This window comes from Elaeis guineensis, chromosome 4, assembly GCF_000442705.2.
Source record: "Elaeis guineensis isolate ETL-2024a chromosome 4, EG11, whole genome shotgun sequence".
NCBI lineage: Eukaryota > Viridiplantae > Streptophyta > Magnoliopsida > Arecales > Arecaceae > Elaeis > Elaeis guineensis.
The window spans coordinates 41,240,127-41,257,266 of record NC_025996.2 but is presented as its reverse complement, the minus strand read 5'-3'; the positions used below and the strand labels follow the sequence as shown (position 1 = coordinate 41,257,266).

General features: G+C 38.0%; 1 protein-coding gene across 1 annotated transcript; it reads right to left on the bottom strand.

The window, feature by feature from the left end:
• Positions 1 to 1,978: 1,978 nt before the first annotated feature.
• Positions 1,979 to 13,413, bottom strand: LOC105042889 (AT-hook motif nuclear-localized protein 11). Its single transcript, XM_010920252.4, is given in 6 exon segments — positions 1,979 to 2,392; positions 3,099 to 3,260; positions 9,438 to 9,569; positions 10,617 to 10,684; positions 12,659 to 12,903; positions 12,905 to 13,413. Coding segments are annotated over 6 exon segments (1,086 nt in total). The 5' UTR covers positions 13,156 to 13,413; the 3' UTR covers positions 1,979 to 2,164.
• Between the last annotated feature and the right edge of the window lie 3,727 nt (positions 13,414 to 17,140).

Here is a 17,140-nt window from a genome sequence, read left to right as displayed (position 1 = left end):
GACAGGGCAGGAACATGTATGTCGTGCCCTCTCAATCACTCACCTTTAAAAAGGTATGCGGATGCTGGGTGATTTGCACTGGACGTCTTATGATTGGGGAGGATCTGGACTTGGGGGGTATTTGGTTCACGTCAGAATAAATTGAAATCAGAATAGGAATAGTTATATCCTTGAAATTGTTTGGTTCATTCAAAATCAGAATTGGAATAGAGATTTGAATTTTGGAGGAGAGTCAGCATTATGTTTTAGGGAGATGGAGTCATTCCTATTCAATTCTGGAATCAAAATTGGATCCCAATCAAAAAGTTAGAATAGAAGTCATCCATTACCATTTTAGATCTCAACTGTTCCCAACCAAAGACTTCCAAGCTCCATTGATTTGGGAGACCATCTTCTGTTCGTCTCCTTCTTCCATGAGAATACCTGCAGACGATATAGTTGCTATTTTCTTCTGGGTGATCTCTCAGCTGAGGAACACCAAATATCTCTCAGTTGAGGAACACCAAATACTGCTGCATTCTAGTGGGAACGAAATCCGTGGCTTTGTTGGTAGGCAAACAGATCATGGGGAGCTTTGAGTTTGATTACAAGATAGGCTACGGCTCCTTCGTGCGGCCCTGCTTGAAATGAAGGCTTTACTGCTTGTAGAAATAACTTGTTGCATTGCATCGACTGTTAGTACTCCACATAGGCTACAAACTGGCTGGCGACAAGTGTCACGTAATTACCATTATTTGCTCAAATCATGCTAATCTGCCATTAGGAGTCATGGTATATATGTTGTGATATGTAACGAAGCTCAACAATGCTAAACCAAATTGAGCGCATTACGTCGCATCATCTTCTAGTGCCAATGCAGGTAATATACAAGCTCCCCCGTCACACCACAGTATTTTACCGGATTTAAACCTCAGGCTGATCAAATAGTTGACATGCTGATATTATTCTTTTGATTTCTGGGGGGGTGGTATCTTCTGCAGCCTTCGTAATACTCACGTAATCACATGTCACCGTGTATTTGGCTAGGAAAAGAACTTCAATCACAATAACCACTCAGGATTGTGGATATTTATCAATATGTAGTAGCAAATGGCAGCATGTGATTGCATTTGATGGGATTCATAAGAGACAAGCCGGAAAATATGAAAACCAGGGAGGGGATTAATAGATGAAACTTCGGAGAAGCGCTGATGACCTTATCTTAGTTCTGCTGATATGTGGTACTTCGACGAGCTACCAGCTACCTGGACTGGAAAGCCACTGGTGTCAATATGCCAAGAAAAATAGGATAGTAACCTGCATGATACCACATGCAAATGAGATTAACGCTGACTGCAACCGGACCAGACATTTGGCGCAAAAATATTTGCCCCATACTTGTATAAGAGTTTCCAGGAGCAGGAATCTCTCTTTCAAGCCGTATTCCTTCCAAATCCAGAGGATTTCCTTTGAATCTGTATTCTTTCCACATTCCGCCTTTATCAAGAATCGCTTATTAGCAAACCTAGCTTTCCATGAAGCCGCTCGAAGAACTAAGTCTACAGAAGTAGATTTGATCTATAAAATGAACTCACATCTCTCTCAATTCGAGAACACACTATATCTCCCAAGCATAATCACATCAGAACAAAGAACAGAGAACCGGTTTTCATTGCAGTCAGAAAATTTTGACATAAACAGCCAAACTTAAAATAGTCTGACAACATTTAAAAGACAGATCATGTTTCTCAAACTCTAAGCGACCACTGGATCCGGTGCAGACAAAAGAAAAAAAAGAGATTAAAGGTAAATCGGCAATATGCCCTGATGTTGCACAATTAAGGCTCAACGGGTAATTTGACTGGAGATGCACTCAAAATGATTACAGCAACGAAACTGCAAAGTAAAAGACGGCATACCAGCAATGTACAGGCAATACTTGACCCCATCTAATGCTAAATAAGACAATGGCGGAAACTCAAAAAAAAAAAAAAAAAAAAATCACAAGAGGCATCAAATGGTTGATATCTTCTGATGTTGGTACAAAATGAGATTAAGCAGGAATAAGATGCGAGTTCCATAAGGCTCGCAAAATATTGCTAGTTTACCCTAAGGCTTCCGCAATCATTCTACAAACGCCACATATACACAAACCACCCATCAAAGTATAAACAGCCAGCATGAGCTACCCACGGGTCAGGTCAATGTCAATGTGAGCATTCCTGATGTCCATTTGCCTTGAACCAGGCCATCCACCCAGAACAGAAGGTGTGAGATTTTGGCTGGGCAGGGCACTGGATGGTGTGCCCTGTTTATCCCCTACTGGATGATCAGATTCAGCACCTGGTTCTTGGCTGGTCTTATATTTGCTTTTTGCTTTTGACCCACCATAAATGAAGCTCCCCACTATCACCTACAAAAATTTAAGCATATTTTCACAACGGTCAAACCAGAATGGATCTACCAAGGAAAAATAATTATACTTTAGCTACTAGTTTTCTTAAGGGTGGAAGTCAATATAATGTAGTGCTTAACGTACACTAGTATGGAGGGAGAAATGGGAGGGAAGTTCGGCAGTTTGGACTAGCTAAAAGGGCTCCATTTTTTTGTGATTTTTGATTGGGCGTAAGACAGAGAAGTGGATTTGTGGTGTCAACTTGGACTCATGGAAAAGTAAGTTGGCAAACTATAAAAATTAAAAAAGTGGAGGTGGGACTCTTTAAGAGACGTAAGTTGGGAAATATAATAAAAAATGAGTAAAACTCGAGGTTGGAGTCCAAACCCCAGAGTTCACTTTTTGATAGTAGAGATGTAAATGCATAAACTTCTGTCCCTGCATTGAAAAATGATATTAAGTGCCTTCCCGAGAGTCCAAACGGTGGGTCCTGCTCAATCACAGACATCACACCATACACAGATGGCCATGACTGGCAAACCAGCCTTCTCCAATCCAATCATGGATTAGAGAGGATCCCACCGAAAGCCCAAATATGAAAAAAAAAAGGGAAACATTGACACAAGACAAGACTTGGCTATCATCAAAAGCACATATGCCCAAAGTGCAAAAGCATACCAGAAATGAAATGCATAAAATATAATAAGACGTCCCAACTAGTTACCTGCACTGGAGTTGCAGCTATCAACAATCCTCCTACACCACCACCGATCACCCGACCATCAGGGCTAGAAAGAGATATGCTTAGACCACCACTCCTGCTACGGGATCCTCCATCATCAGTCAACATATAGGATCCCGACAGGCAGAGTATTTCAAAGCGGCCCTAAACAAGTTAATAATTCATCACGAGTGAAAACATGAAGCTTTATATAAAGATTACATAATTGCAAGTGAGTAACTGAATACAAATGTTCACAAAATTCTTCAGCAAACTGGATATGAGAGTTCAAGTTTTATCTTACTATTAGAAGCAACACTGATATGTCTGTTATCACAAAACATCTATATGGAATCAAACTCTTCCATGGTGACTAACAATCCAGCCAACTTATGCCTCTGCATATATTTATTAGCAAGAACTCAAAGAAAGGACTGAATATCAAGGACGCTGTATGGGAAAAATAGGTTCAATGATTTTGTTTAAACTTCTACATTGATCGTCAAACATCTAGAATAAGAGTCATCTGAAGGCAGCATGGACAGCTCAAGCATGCTCCTTTGCTTTTCAGAAGCATAACACTTATGATGAGGTTTAACCCGATGGTTATGATTCCTGTTCACCAGCACTTCGATGAAACATCTAAAGTCAAGGGTTTTGAAGAGAGTCAAGCAAGTCTCAACTACAAAACCTGTACATACATTGCCCCCCAGACTAGATGTGATTCAAATAGAGGTGCCGTCTATTAGAGTCCCTCACCAATGTAGCATTCTTATTTTTGAAAAAAAAAAAAAAGAAAAAGAAAAAAGACAAAGTGGACGGTGAAAGGAGGGATCAACTTCATCGTGAAGAAAATTACTTCTGGAGATCACTTAGCAAATAAATATTATGAGCATTCAAACTACCACAGAGCACAACTTTCCCCTCACTGCTTGTAACATCAATGAGGCATGAAAAGGCTGGAACTTTCAACCTTGCCATAACTCTTTCACAGCAGTGCGTTAGTCAAGTGCACCACCACCTCATGTGAAGAACTTTGTGGAAAAAGGCTGCTAAAAGAAGAGGCCTTCATAAATATGATACATAAATGAGGACTTGTAAAGCGGAGATCAAATAGTGGGGAAAAAACTTGATGGCTACAACGATGACATGATTAACTCTTCGACCTCTAAATCTTGGCAATGGCATATTCCTTATATGGGTCAAGTTATTTTGATGTGGTTACCCTCATCATATTCACCTTGCAAGATCCCATGCTTTTTCCCCATCAAATGATAGATCAGTTATGGCATGAATTTTATTTTGGAAGGATTATGTTAGGATTAAGCAGATTTTAGAACTGAACAGCAACCAAAAATATTAATTAGTTTGATCGATGGATGAGATCAAACTGATCCCAGGTTTCTCTAAGACCTTTCAAAGCCATGAGGATGTGCTGCATTATGAAAATATAAAAATCCCAATCTACATGCTGCAAAGAATTTTTTGATCAAAAGGGATTATAATATCTTTTCCATGAGCTTCATCCTTTGTAGGTTCCAAACTGATCACATGCCTTAAATAAGACAAACAGTTCCCTCAAGAAATAGCTAATGGAGAAATACAGATGTGATTTGCAAATATTGAAAACAGATATCTTCATTCACAAGCAACAAAAAAAGGTGCCATGCACAAATAATAGTATAATTAAAGATACAATATATTGAGAGAATAGCATGTTATTGAATATGATCAAAACAGTGTTATTCAATATGATATAAACAATTGAAAATAGAGAATAAGGATGAATAAAAATTAAAAAGTATAGGCTAACTCGTGACCTAGAATTGGATGGTGTCAAAATGTGACAGAACAAGAAATATGTTCATTTGTCATATATTACTGATTACTGACTGAAGTCAAATAAGGAGTTTGTTAGTCACCGGATGGTGTGAAATCGTGCTATTTATGTGTCACCATACAGTAATGTATTTTTTAATGAAGTACCTTAAAAATGTTGGGAGACCACAGATCAGTCAATTCAATGGTAAATAATAGGAAAAATCATATTGTTCATGCTTGATCTTACCAGTTCTAGTCCATGGTTTGTCTCGACGAACCAAATTATGCAGAGTTTCATGCGGCGGAGGATCTCACTAATAATGAATTGATTTTAATTTGACAATTTTATGAAATTTTTCTAACTATGCCTGAAAGATCACAGAGCACTGTCCTAAAAAATGCAACAACCTAGTGGTTTCTCAGAATTGCAAATATCTAAAGTTACTGCAACATGAACAATTATGCCATTGAATGAAAAGCCAATATTGATTAGTACTAACATATATACCAATACATCATGCTGCTAGATGGGCAACAGAATCAGAATACAGTTAAATGCAGATGTTTTGCTGCACCACATTGTTACACATAAGCATGCAATCCACCCTTTGTGCACCTATTCTTAAAGGATGAATGCCAAGGACTGGGCCATCAAGTGTGGACTTCTAATCCTCAAATACTACCGATTTAAGAAAATTTTGCAAAAAAAATCAAAAACAGCTACACATGTTTCTAAAAGATTGGGTTCATATTATGTTCTACAGAATGATTTATTCAAGCTATGATCAAATTATATCAAATGAATGTAATTTTGTGAAACAACTCAATTTATCTACGTAATGCATCTTACAAAGATGGATCCTAACAATGGAGATCACACAAAGCTGTGATAAGGAGAACAAATTATGTCAAAAAATCAAAGCAAGCAGAAATTCCATTAAGGAGTAGCAAAAGGTCAAGATAAGAAGCTCATTGTTAGGCTGAAGTACAATAACTAAGGTTTATTGAAATGTTATGTAAAATGGATGGCCTGGTGCACGAGGCTCCCACCACTGGTGGGTCTAGGAAGGATCAAATTAGTAGACTGAAATGTCACAGAAATGAAAAATTGCACCTAGTAGATTAGAATCTTAGAAATTGTTGACCTAGATCCTTGCCAAATTGCTTGATTTTACAACTAAGCTGATGAGCTCAGTGGTGACAAGATATCAAATTCCATGCTGTAGGCATATCTGGCCGCATATGAATGACTGTGGAATAAGAGCTCACGGTCTCCACTATTGCACTCGAGCAAAAGAAAAGACTAACATACAATATCCATAGAAGCATCCATGCAGGCATCGAATCAAGATGAACTCAATCATGTGTTCCAAATTAAGGGACACAAAGCTTGCTAAAATTCATAATGCACATAGTAACACACTAAAGATGCATGGGTCCAGGCTGTAAAGCATGTAGCAAAGTTGTGAAGCCCATATCTGCCCAAAAACTGTGTTGCTTCAAACTAAGAAATTTAAGATATAGAATTCGAGCCATCGAGGGCTTGTCAGCAAAACATGGAATAAACTTTTACCAAAATGCTTCTGCCGATGGAAAGGATCTAAAGTACCCAATGTTTGCAAATGAATGCATAAACCACGCAAATGGTTGCAAACTCTGAATGTCTATGGAGGTTAATTCAAAAGCATGCACAAAAGGACTCTCAAAGACTTAGATAGACAAATAACCAATTGAAGGAACTTCAAGTCAAGTAATGATAGCAATAGCAAATAAACCGTATGGTATGAGTTGCGCGTCAAGTTACCAATCATGAGAACTGCATAAACTATGTTCTTCTATGCAAAGATGATAGTGCACGTTGGAAATATGATCCATGGTTTAAGCTCCATATGGAACTCGAACTAAAACTAATTTTTCACTTTAGGCCAAAACTAATTTCTAAGTGTGGTCAAATTTCCCATTTCTTCAATTCTTTAAATGATGAAAAGCATATCCCCCGAGAGTAAACTAGACTCTGCAAGCCACCAGAATATTTGGAATGATTGCGAAGAGATTTAGACATTTTGGTTGCCAGATTTAGACTGTCCTCAATCAGTAAAATGATATATTACATTGTGAAAATGATAATGTCCCCCTCACCCAACTCTCTCCCCTCCCCCACTGAAACAAGAAAAAAAAGGAAAAAAAGAAAAGAAGGAATGCTTCTATGTGAAACCACATATTGATACATCCATAAGCCCTAAACAATATAACATACAGTATATCTTGACATGATGTCCAATTTGTTTTTTTTTTCCCTAGTTTTTATCACTTTTCTATCTTTTCTTAATTCTGATCGACATTTCTCTTTTTTTATTATCTTCAAAAAAATGCTGATTTCTGGTTGAAGCTAAAAGTAAAACAATCAAAACTGCCAAACAGAACCCATCTAGTTAGGCCAAAACCAAAACTAAGTTTTTGAGCCTTTTTATGACCCTTACATGTTGCAAAGCTATAGCCTCTTCCTTTTCAGCTTAAGACAACTTGTTTGCTGGTCAAACATTTATATTATGGAAATTTCCAAATTGAACCACCATTTTATCATCCAAAGAGTCAAGGCCATGAAGTTCCTTTTCAGCAAATTTTGAGGTTAGACATAAAAAATTAAAAAAAAATTGCAAAAAGTAAAAAAAAAAAAAAGGGATCCCCAATCATTCAGTTGGCTCTTCAGTACTCTCTTCATTGCCCTAATGCCCTTAAACAATTTGGCATCCCTCAATTCCATTTATTGAAGTGATGGCTTCTACTGATTTTTACATGTCAGGCACCTACCTTCAGAAACTTTTATTCCCTGCTAAATGATTTTATTGAGGTGAACCAAAGAATATCTGTTTCCTATCTCCAATAATAACTTTTTCACTAGTAAACTACACACTTGCCGTTTTCCAAGAAGGCAATTAGGTCCATGCAAAAGACAAAAGGAACAAACCATTTACAGCATGTAATGAAAGTGATAGTCAGGTGAGGGTGGTTATTGATAGACCTACAAGAAATGGTGATTGAGCAGCGAATCAGTTTATGACGGGAAGTGCTGGGAAGGTTCTTTGGATCAAGACAAGAAGTTGAGTCAAACGTTTGCTACCTGTAGGATATATTTTAAATCACTTTACAGTGAAACTAAGGTGTATCCTACATATTGTCTATTGTTGTGAATGCCCTGTTGGATATTATATATTTAAATTACTCTATGGTTAAACTAAGTTGTATCCTAAGCCCTTAACCTAGAAGCAAAAGGCAATTCCTATATCCTTTAATTATCAGGTCAGATTGGTTAACATAATGTATATTATAACTTCAAAGAAAGGGTTTAGGGTAACCCTTCTTTTATGCCACTGCTTTTTTGATAATGCACAACATCGACAAGTAATAAGGTAATTCCTAGCCTTTTTCCCCATCAAAGATCTCCTGAAATGCAGCCATGCTGCTCTTGGAAATGAATGGAGGATCTGTTTGATTCTTGCCTTTCCATCAAAATATTTTTTCATGTGCTCTCGTAGAGACTTCTAGCTTTCACATTGGAAGGACATAAGCAAAAGTAATATCTGTTTTCAGCCACAAGTACCAGGACCTCAAGGGCCACACAATTTCTGCAAAACATAAATACATTTAGCAACTTGGCATTAGTTTTTCTCCAGTTTAGCATATAAATATTTTTGTAATCCATAAAGGCCCAAGACTCAAATGACATAATTTTTTTCATCAATTAAACATTCTTGGCAAGTTAACTTTACTTCCCTTGTTTAGCATATAAATGCTGGTTGACCTGTGTTAGTAAATCTCCCTTAAATCACATTATCAATGTCTCTGAGATCCTCAACAATCAATTTTGGCATTTTAGGTATGTGACAACCATTACTGGAGCATATCATTTCTTTTTGCCAATATACCTATCCTTCTCATAATTACACCTCTATCAAGGCAAATAGGAGGATGGCTAAGACCAACCTAGAGTGATTATAAGAAATTTGAAAAGAAATTGGACCTGCTAAACCCCCTGCCTCTAAATAATTTTCAGGTCATTTCATCTTCCCATCCTTCTCTGTCCCATATGACACAAGCTGGTAACACCAATAGTTAGCCAACAGATTGGTATCTAACTGCCTTATATTTAGCACATACACAAGTTTGTTGATATCCCTTAGCCAACAGATTGCATCTAACTGTCTTATATATTTTCCAATAACACAGCATCTGAATCAGGTAACCTATGCTTATTGACAAGTTAAATAAATTGCATATGCATCCACTCACATAATCCCTGTTGTTCCAAAAGCATCCACAATCAACAGTGCAAGCATGCCATACTTTCAACTCCTTATTCTACTTTGTTGCACATTCATGACACATATAAGATATACAAGATAAATCGTGTCTTGTATTCCTAGACAGTTACCACGGACCTTGCAACAATAATAAAAGATAACAAACTAAAAATGTTTATGCAGAAATAACATCCAAGAAAATAAATGGACAATCTCTAACCTCGTAAGTGACAGTGCCACCAGAAGTTGCTGGCTGGCGAAGGGTCACTGTAGAGACAGCACCATTAGCTGAGAGGATACAGACAGCACGTGGTCCCTGTTGTGAAAAGGACATTATTTTGGATGCTATATCCTGCAGAAGAATGATGGAGTATTGGAATCATCATTTAAAAATAAAAACTTATGATCTCAATAAATTTTAAAGTCATCTAATGCAGTCTGAGAATTTGATAGAAACTAACTAGATAATGAATACCAAGCTCCAGAACATGGAGGACAAAGTAACCATGCAAAAAGAGAAGCACTAAAACCTAATAATTTCATGCCATTACATGCCAACACCCAGAGTATTAATAATATATAAACGATAATCAACAGGATAAGAGGCCAAAAGAAAGCCAGAAGGTGCAATACATCTGCATATTGTAGAGTTTTGCATAATCATATGCAGTACCACTCTGCAACTATCCTTGTTGTAGTTTTATGTACTGAAATCATTTTCCCTCTTTCCTAATTATGGCCAATAGATTGTAAAACAAATTAAGTTATCAAAAGAAATTAGGTAATTTTGTTTTATCAAATGGAGTGGAAAAGCTGTAATGAAACTGCAAAAACCTACCAGCTTTTGAATAGCTAAAACATAAAAGGATCACTTGGTAATAATAAGCAACTTTTGTTCACTTCAGTTGAATCCTATCAGCTTTTGGCATTTGCTATGTCCAACTATGCATGTACAGGCCCCATTATGCTTATGGTCCAGCAAGGTTGATAGTTACATGCAAGATTTCCATTGTCCAAGATAATCATGACTCTGGTGTGACTGATTTGAAAGAGCTTCTAGTTGAGGACACTTGAAGTTTATCTGGCAGCATTAATAGATCTGAATATATCATGACATGTTCTCATATAAATCAATGAATAATAATTTCCACAAAAGGATCTCTACTGGATATTCTTACTTGTTTATATATTAGGTAAAATACCACCATCTCAGCATTAGGAAACCTTAGCCACTAAAGAAGTTCCATAACAGCTTACTAGACAATCAGTTCAGGATTTGTAACAGAAACTCATAATCATAAACAAGTTCGGCAAATGAAAACTACTAGTGTGGAGTTAAAAATACAATTTACAACAGTAGTTGTAATTGACTGAACAAGATGAATGATGCAAATCATACCTCTCCTACAGCAATTGTTATAATGTGTGGTGTAAAACCCATGCCAGCTGACCCAGCAACCCATTCCCCTATTCAACAGCAGGTAAACAGGTCTCAGACTCCAATATGCTAAATTAATGTGAGTGGTGCCATTTAGTTTCAAGAAACCCACAACCAACCATCAGCAGCATATAAAAAAACATACTGTTAGACCAAAAAAAAAAAAACAGCATACTTGGAGAAAATTTAAAATATGGAAAGATTAGTAATGGGATGGAATGGTAAATTATAATTCATAACGAAATGATTTTCGATGTTTGGACTGCATTTTTTTTCAATAGAACATGTACAAATGTTACACCACATTGCTACCAGAAAGCATACTTAAGCCACTCAGTCACTCAGTGTCACCTGATCCCTTGACTTAATAAGTTCTTCCTGGAAAACAATATTTATTAAGATGCCACATGGAAACAATATTGAGATGCCCACATGGAGATAGGTTCATAGACATTATCTATCTACTGGCTCCTCTCTTTATTAAACAGTAGAACATGGAACAGTTTAAAATGAAATTTCATTTTCCAATAAATCCATCCAACATATCACCATCCTCAGAAGTTTTTAACCAATAAGATTTTCGATAAAGGAAAATATTTTACTAATGTTGGCTCCTGCTCAACATGTTGCAGGGTCTCAATAGGAAGTTACAGAAGGCCTAAGATTCCCATTGCTTTGCTGTTAATATGAACATCGACATCAAACACCAGTACAGGATGCCAGGACATTTGAACTAAAAAAAGAACACGATTCAAGAGAACTGCTAGGTTGACTATGTTCTTAAAAGAACTTAATTACATTTTTCTAACAAAAATTAATAGTAAAGAGGAAATGAAAACAATAATCATAGTATATTCATATGTCAGTCTCCACTCAAAGCATTTTTCCTATTATTCAAAAAATAAAAAGCTACACACAGAATCAAAGTCAAAGCCATCTATATGTTGCTATTGTTATACCATTGATGATATCATTACTGTTTGTTTCTCCTAGGAGGCCAGGATTCTTCATTTGGAGAATCCGACAAATATTAAGTTATTGATACTTGCATCCTACCCACATTCTTTTACCACGAATCTTAAGCCTCTGAGCGCAACAAAATTAAATAAAAAAAACAATGTATATAAAAATCAAAATCACACGATCCATCAACAAAGCATTATTATAATTAACGACCCCAAAACTTTGGGCCAAGAAAAAGATCTAAATAAACAGAAAGGAAGTATCTAAGAATTTCTACAAAAAAGTTTAAACAATGTGTATAACAATAACTTCATTCTTTTCCCTTGCAAATTTACGTGTGCTAACTGGATTGGAGGAACTAAATTTACACGAGAAGTCATAGGATAGTCCAATTGTCGTATTTAGGATTTCCTTTCTCCTGGGAAGCCAGGATTCCTTGTTTAGAGAATCCGACAAATATTAAGTTATTGATACTTGCATCCTATCCACATTCTTTTAACACGTACCTTAAGCCTCCGAGCGTGACAAAAATTTAATTTAAAAAAAAAAAAAAAAACAATGTACATAAAAATCAAATCCATCAACAGAGCATTATTATACTTAACGACCCCCAAAACTTTTGGCCAGAAAAAGATCTAAATAAACAGAAAGGAAATATCCAGGATTTCTACAGAAAAGTTTAAACAAGAAGATAAAGCTATTGGATACTCTGAAATCCAGGATAAGGATTCTTTGTTTATAGAACCCGACAAATATTAAATTGTTGATCCTTATATCCCATCCATATTCTTTTAACACGTAGATCTCAGCAAATCTTAAACAACACGAGAAAAATAAACAATGCTTATCAAATCCAACTAAAGCCATCTATCATGGCACCATTATTATAATTAAAAGCACTAAACTTTTAAAAGAAAAAAAGACGTTCTAAACAACAGAAAGGAAGTATCAACAAGAAGCATGAAGCATCAATAAAAAAGAGACCTTCTCTTCGAAACAACCGAAAGCAAAGATTTTTCTTTGTTTAATTTGGAACTCACCAAGCGAAGCCAACTGCTGCTTCCTCCCAGTGCCCGGTGGCCGCCCTCTACCCCGCTTTTGAGTAGGAGCAGCCGAGCCCGACCCCATTCCCGACCCCGGGGGCGTCGCAGAGGAGATGGGAGACAGAGCCAGCGCCATAGTCCCGTCTGGCCCGTACTTCCTAGGCCTCCCCCGCTTCCTCTTCATGGGCTCCCCCGAGCCCACTCCAGCATGCCCCCCGCTGCCCACGCCTCCAACGCCACCGCCCGCCGCCGCCGTGGGGAGAGATCGCCGGCGAGGACTCTACCTGAAACACCGCCGACCCGACCGGTCCCCCACCGGCCACCATGCCGGATGACTGCGCGGCCAAGCTCGAGCCAGGGTTCGGCATCGACCGGATCCCCGCCGGCGGCCCATGCAGGCCGGGATGCTGCGAACCGGCGACCGGACCTCCTATCCCTCTTTGCATGTAGTAGGGCGCCGGCCCGGACATTGCCATCCCTTCTCTCCCATCCATGCAAATGACTCGAGACGTCCACCACACCCCCGAACCCTAAGCACAAGGAGAATACTACAGGAAAGCCCTAGAAAACACTATAAATTCCCAGCTCTTCGGGATTCTCGACCTGAACGTTATCAATATTCAAACTGTCCGGCCTTAGGAGACGAGCAAAGCAGGGAGAAGGAGAAGCTTGGATCAGGAAAGCTCAGAGAGAAACCCCTATGCCCTAGACGATTCCAAGGGCTCGCTCAAGAAACCAACAAAAGCCCAAGAAGGGGGCGCTCGAGTGGGATTGGGTACGAGCTACGGAAAAGCTGAGGCCCCCTGGAGAAAAGCCGGACTCAAAGGTCATTTCCCCCCATCCGCTTCCGGGAAAGCAAGAAATTCCCAGCCTTTTCCCTACCCTCCTCTCTTTAATGCGCCCGGAAACGCCAAACCTCACACCAGAAAAGGAGCCCAACGCCAGAACAAGCTCGGAAAGAGTGGTTGAACCAAGGAAAACCTACTACACTCCAGAGAAAACAGGTCTCTCCCTCCAAGAAAACAAAGAAAGGTAGCAAGAGAGAGATGGAGAGAGGAAGACACAGAGAGAGATAGAGAGAGACCTCCTGCTAATTCCAAAGCTTCCCCTAATGGAAAAATGGCAGAAATCCTAACTCCCGTGGCCGAACGCCGGATCAGGAAACGCCGAGTTAAACCCGAACGCTTCCCAAGAAACCCTAGGTGCCCCTGTAAATGCTGAACGATAGACCACCAGGGCAAGTGCTCCAAGCCGAGCGTTGTTGGCGAACAACTACAGTGGCAGAGCAAACAAGAGCCAGAGACGTAAATACGAGATAGAGATAGCGAGACCACGAAGCCAACCACTTGAACATGAAAAAAAAAAAAAAAGTCTACTTCATTAAATAAAAATTCTCTATTTTTCCTCTTATAATAATAATTTTCTCTCTGACTCGTTTCTCTCGGCAGCAGCGGGCGTGGGCGAGAGGAGAAAGAGATCCGAGTGGGAGTACGGTGGATACGGTGGTGGTGGTAGAATAATTCCAAAACTCTGCTTAAAAAAATAAATAGTCAATAAATTAATGGAGAATATAATTTTAGGTAAATAAATAATTAATTGACTCAACCTTGGTAGCTGTTTGGTTCCAAACAGCACGCCCCCACCGACTTCCCGCACCGGATATCCGCGGCCGACGCCGGGAGCCGCAGGGCGCGGGCACGTGACCAGATTAAAAGGAATGACCGCATAGCAATTATTGTGCGGGCCGACTTTTCTTCGGCGGGGCCCACGAGAGGCGTCACCACGTGACCGTGCCTCCGAGGCACTCGAGAGGTGGAGGACAGCTGGAGAAGGGTGGGGCCCGCGGGGATTTTCCGCTTGGGGTATCACGAGGCCGGTGCCGGAGGAAGATCCTGGCCGTTGAGATTGAAATCGACGGATTAGGAGAGCGGTGGAGGGTGTGGACAATCCACTCCTTTAGCGGTCGTCGTGCTACGGCGTTCTACTTCTTCAGTTCTCGATTTCTACGGAGGTGATGAGATTCGATGCGGAGGGCCCAGCAGCAAATTCTAACCCCCTTTTCCAATCATAATGTGACACGTCATTGGAACTTTGGCGAGGATGCATCGAGTGGAGGACTGCTCTCTGGAGCCTGCAGACTGCTGCGACTGGCCGAGTGGTGTGGCAGAGCAGCTTTTGGTCAGAGGGATGACGTGGACGCTTCGGGTTTCGCATTACGGACCTCAAAAATCGAAACTTATATAATATAATATATTATTTTGGGTAAAAAATGTTGAAATATATAGTATGAATATGACTTGTACAAAGCCACCGGTCTTATCAATCATAAGATCTTGAATTATCAACAATGATGCCAACTTTGAAGAACAATAATTTTTTATGATACCCATGATGCATCCAAGGGTGATGGATCGCTGCATACGATTGCATATTATATATATCGCACAATTCATATTCATTCGTAATCATCCACTGTATGATAGATGATGCAATAATATACCATATGGTATGGTGTATAATAAAAAATTTGTGATCTTTTTTGAAATTATACCCAATGATTGTTTTTATTGAGGATAGTTGGCTAGATTTTTTGAATTAAGATTAAAAAAATTAATTAATATTGTAATCATTATAGCAGAAAATAAGAATCTATAATGAATATAATGAAAATTATTTTTGCTTATTAAGTAAAATAATTTTTGAATATATCTTTAAACAGTTCGAATGAATGATACCAAAATAGCAACCATAACTAATGAGCAATGATTGGGGAATACCTGCTATTTGTACTAGGCTATGAAAGAGAGACAAGCTTCCCGACTTGACGTATGGCTGCTTGTAGTCGGTGAGGGGAACTAGAACAGTGGAACTAAAACATATAAAGTTTGCACTCCAAATGGTATCTGAGAAAATAGTTATTGGAATTCATATCATTAATATATTAGAATAAAAATGAAAGATATTAAGATATTGCAAGGTTCCACCTTTTGGAAATATATGGCTCTAATTTTCTTTCCCATTCTCATTTGTAATTTTTCTTCTTATAGGTTTGGTAATAGTCTATATTGTTTGTTTGATTCATTCTTTTAAAGAATTTTGATGAGATTGCATTGTTTTTCAAATGAAATATGAAATACAACAATCCCAGATTATTAGAGTGGTCATTGTAATAATTATAGTTGTTATTATGTGAAAGTGTTATTGTCAGAACCAAAAACAATGTTGCTAGAGCAATTGAAAACCTCTTTCTCAGTGAACCTCTGTCTGGTGACTGCAATATGTGACTATCTGAAACTAAGGAATAAAATAAAACATATATTCAAAAAATTTCACCAATTGGTGGAATGATATTTGAAGAATAATTATTATTAGAATTCCTATCATAAATATATCAGGCTGAAAAAAAAAGGAGAGCTATCGTGCTATTGCAAGATTCAACCTAATTTCCTTTCCCACCACTCTTTCTTGTATTTTTTTCAACGCTGATTTAGCATGGGCTTGAATTGTTTGTGTGACTTCTAATAAATGCTGATGTGAAACATGTGTTTGTCCAAAATAATATCGCGAACCTCTCTGAAATTATTTCAACATTAGTAATAATATTTGTAGTTGCTATCATGATGCAGTACTCTTCCGAAGCAAACAATGTGATTGTTGGAGCAATTAAAATTTTTTCTAAAATATTATCCACTAAAATGTGATTTTTTTTTGATAAAAAAAATAAATAATTTTGAAAACATACTTTAAAACAAATTTATAGAGTGGCCCTGATACATGGTTACTCAAGACTGGAGCTTAAGCGCAAATTAACAGCCCTTTAGGTTGAAGGATATTAATATAATTGTGATGGGCTAGATCCAGAGTCAGATAAGAGGATTGTTTTTCCTTTGTTAAAGGATATTGGGAGCTAACCAAAGAGAAACATCTTTATTGCCAAACATATCTACGTGAGATGAATAGGGCTACAAATTGGATAGTCTCCTTTGTTGGGCATTTGGATGAAGCTCTATGGACCAATTTAATATTGATCGTTCGTTGAGATATTTAATAATAGTTTTTTTCTAACTTTTTTGGATGTATTTATATCGGATTAGTATGAACACCCATCTTAGCAATAGACCAAAAAGGAATTTCATCTTATTGTCCACTATTGTTAGGTCCTTGTCGATATCAATATTACTTTGACATTATTGACAACAAAAGGGATGCTATTTTCTTTGCAATTTCTTCTTTATCTTTTAATGTTCCTACATATTTAGACTAATATAATCTCTCTCATCACTTTCAATGCCAATAGCCTCTTTCAAATCTTAACCGCTATAATGCCATCAATACTACTGAGGATGAACCATAATTTTTATTTTAATATATCCATATATGAAGAAATGCCTCCCACTTCGTAGTTGAGCCCTTAGACCATGATGATATCAGCTTGGTGTCAATGTTGAACAGTTTTTTTTCAAAAAAAATAAAACAAAA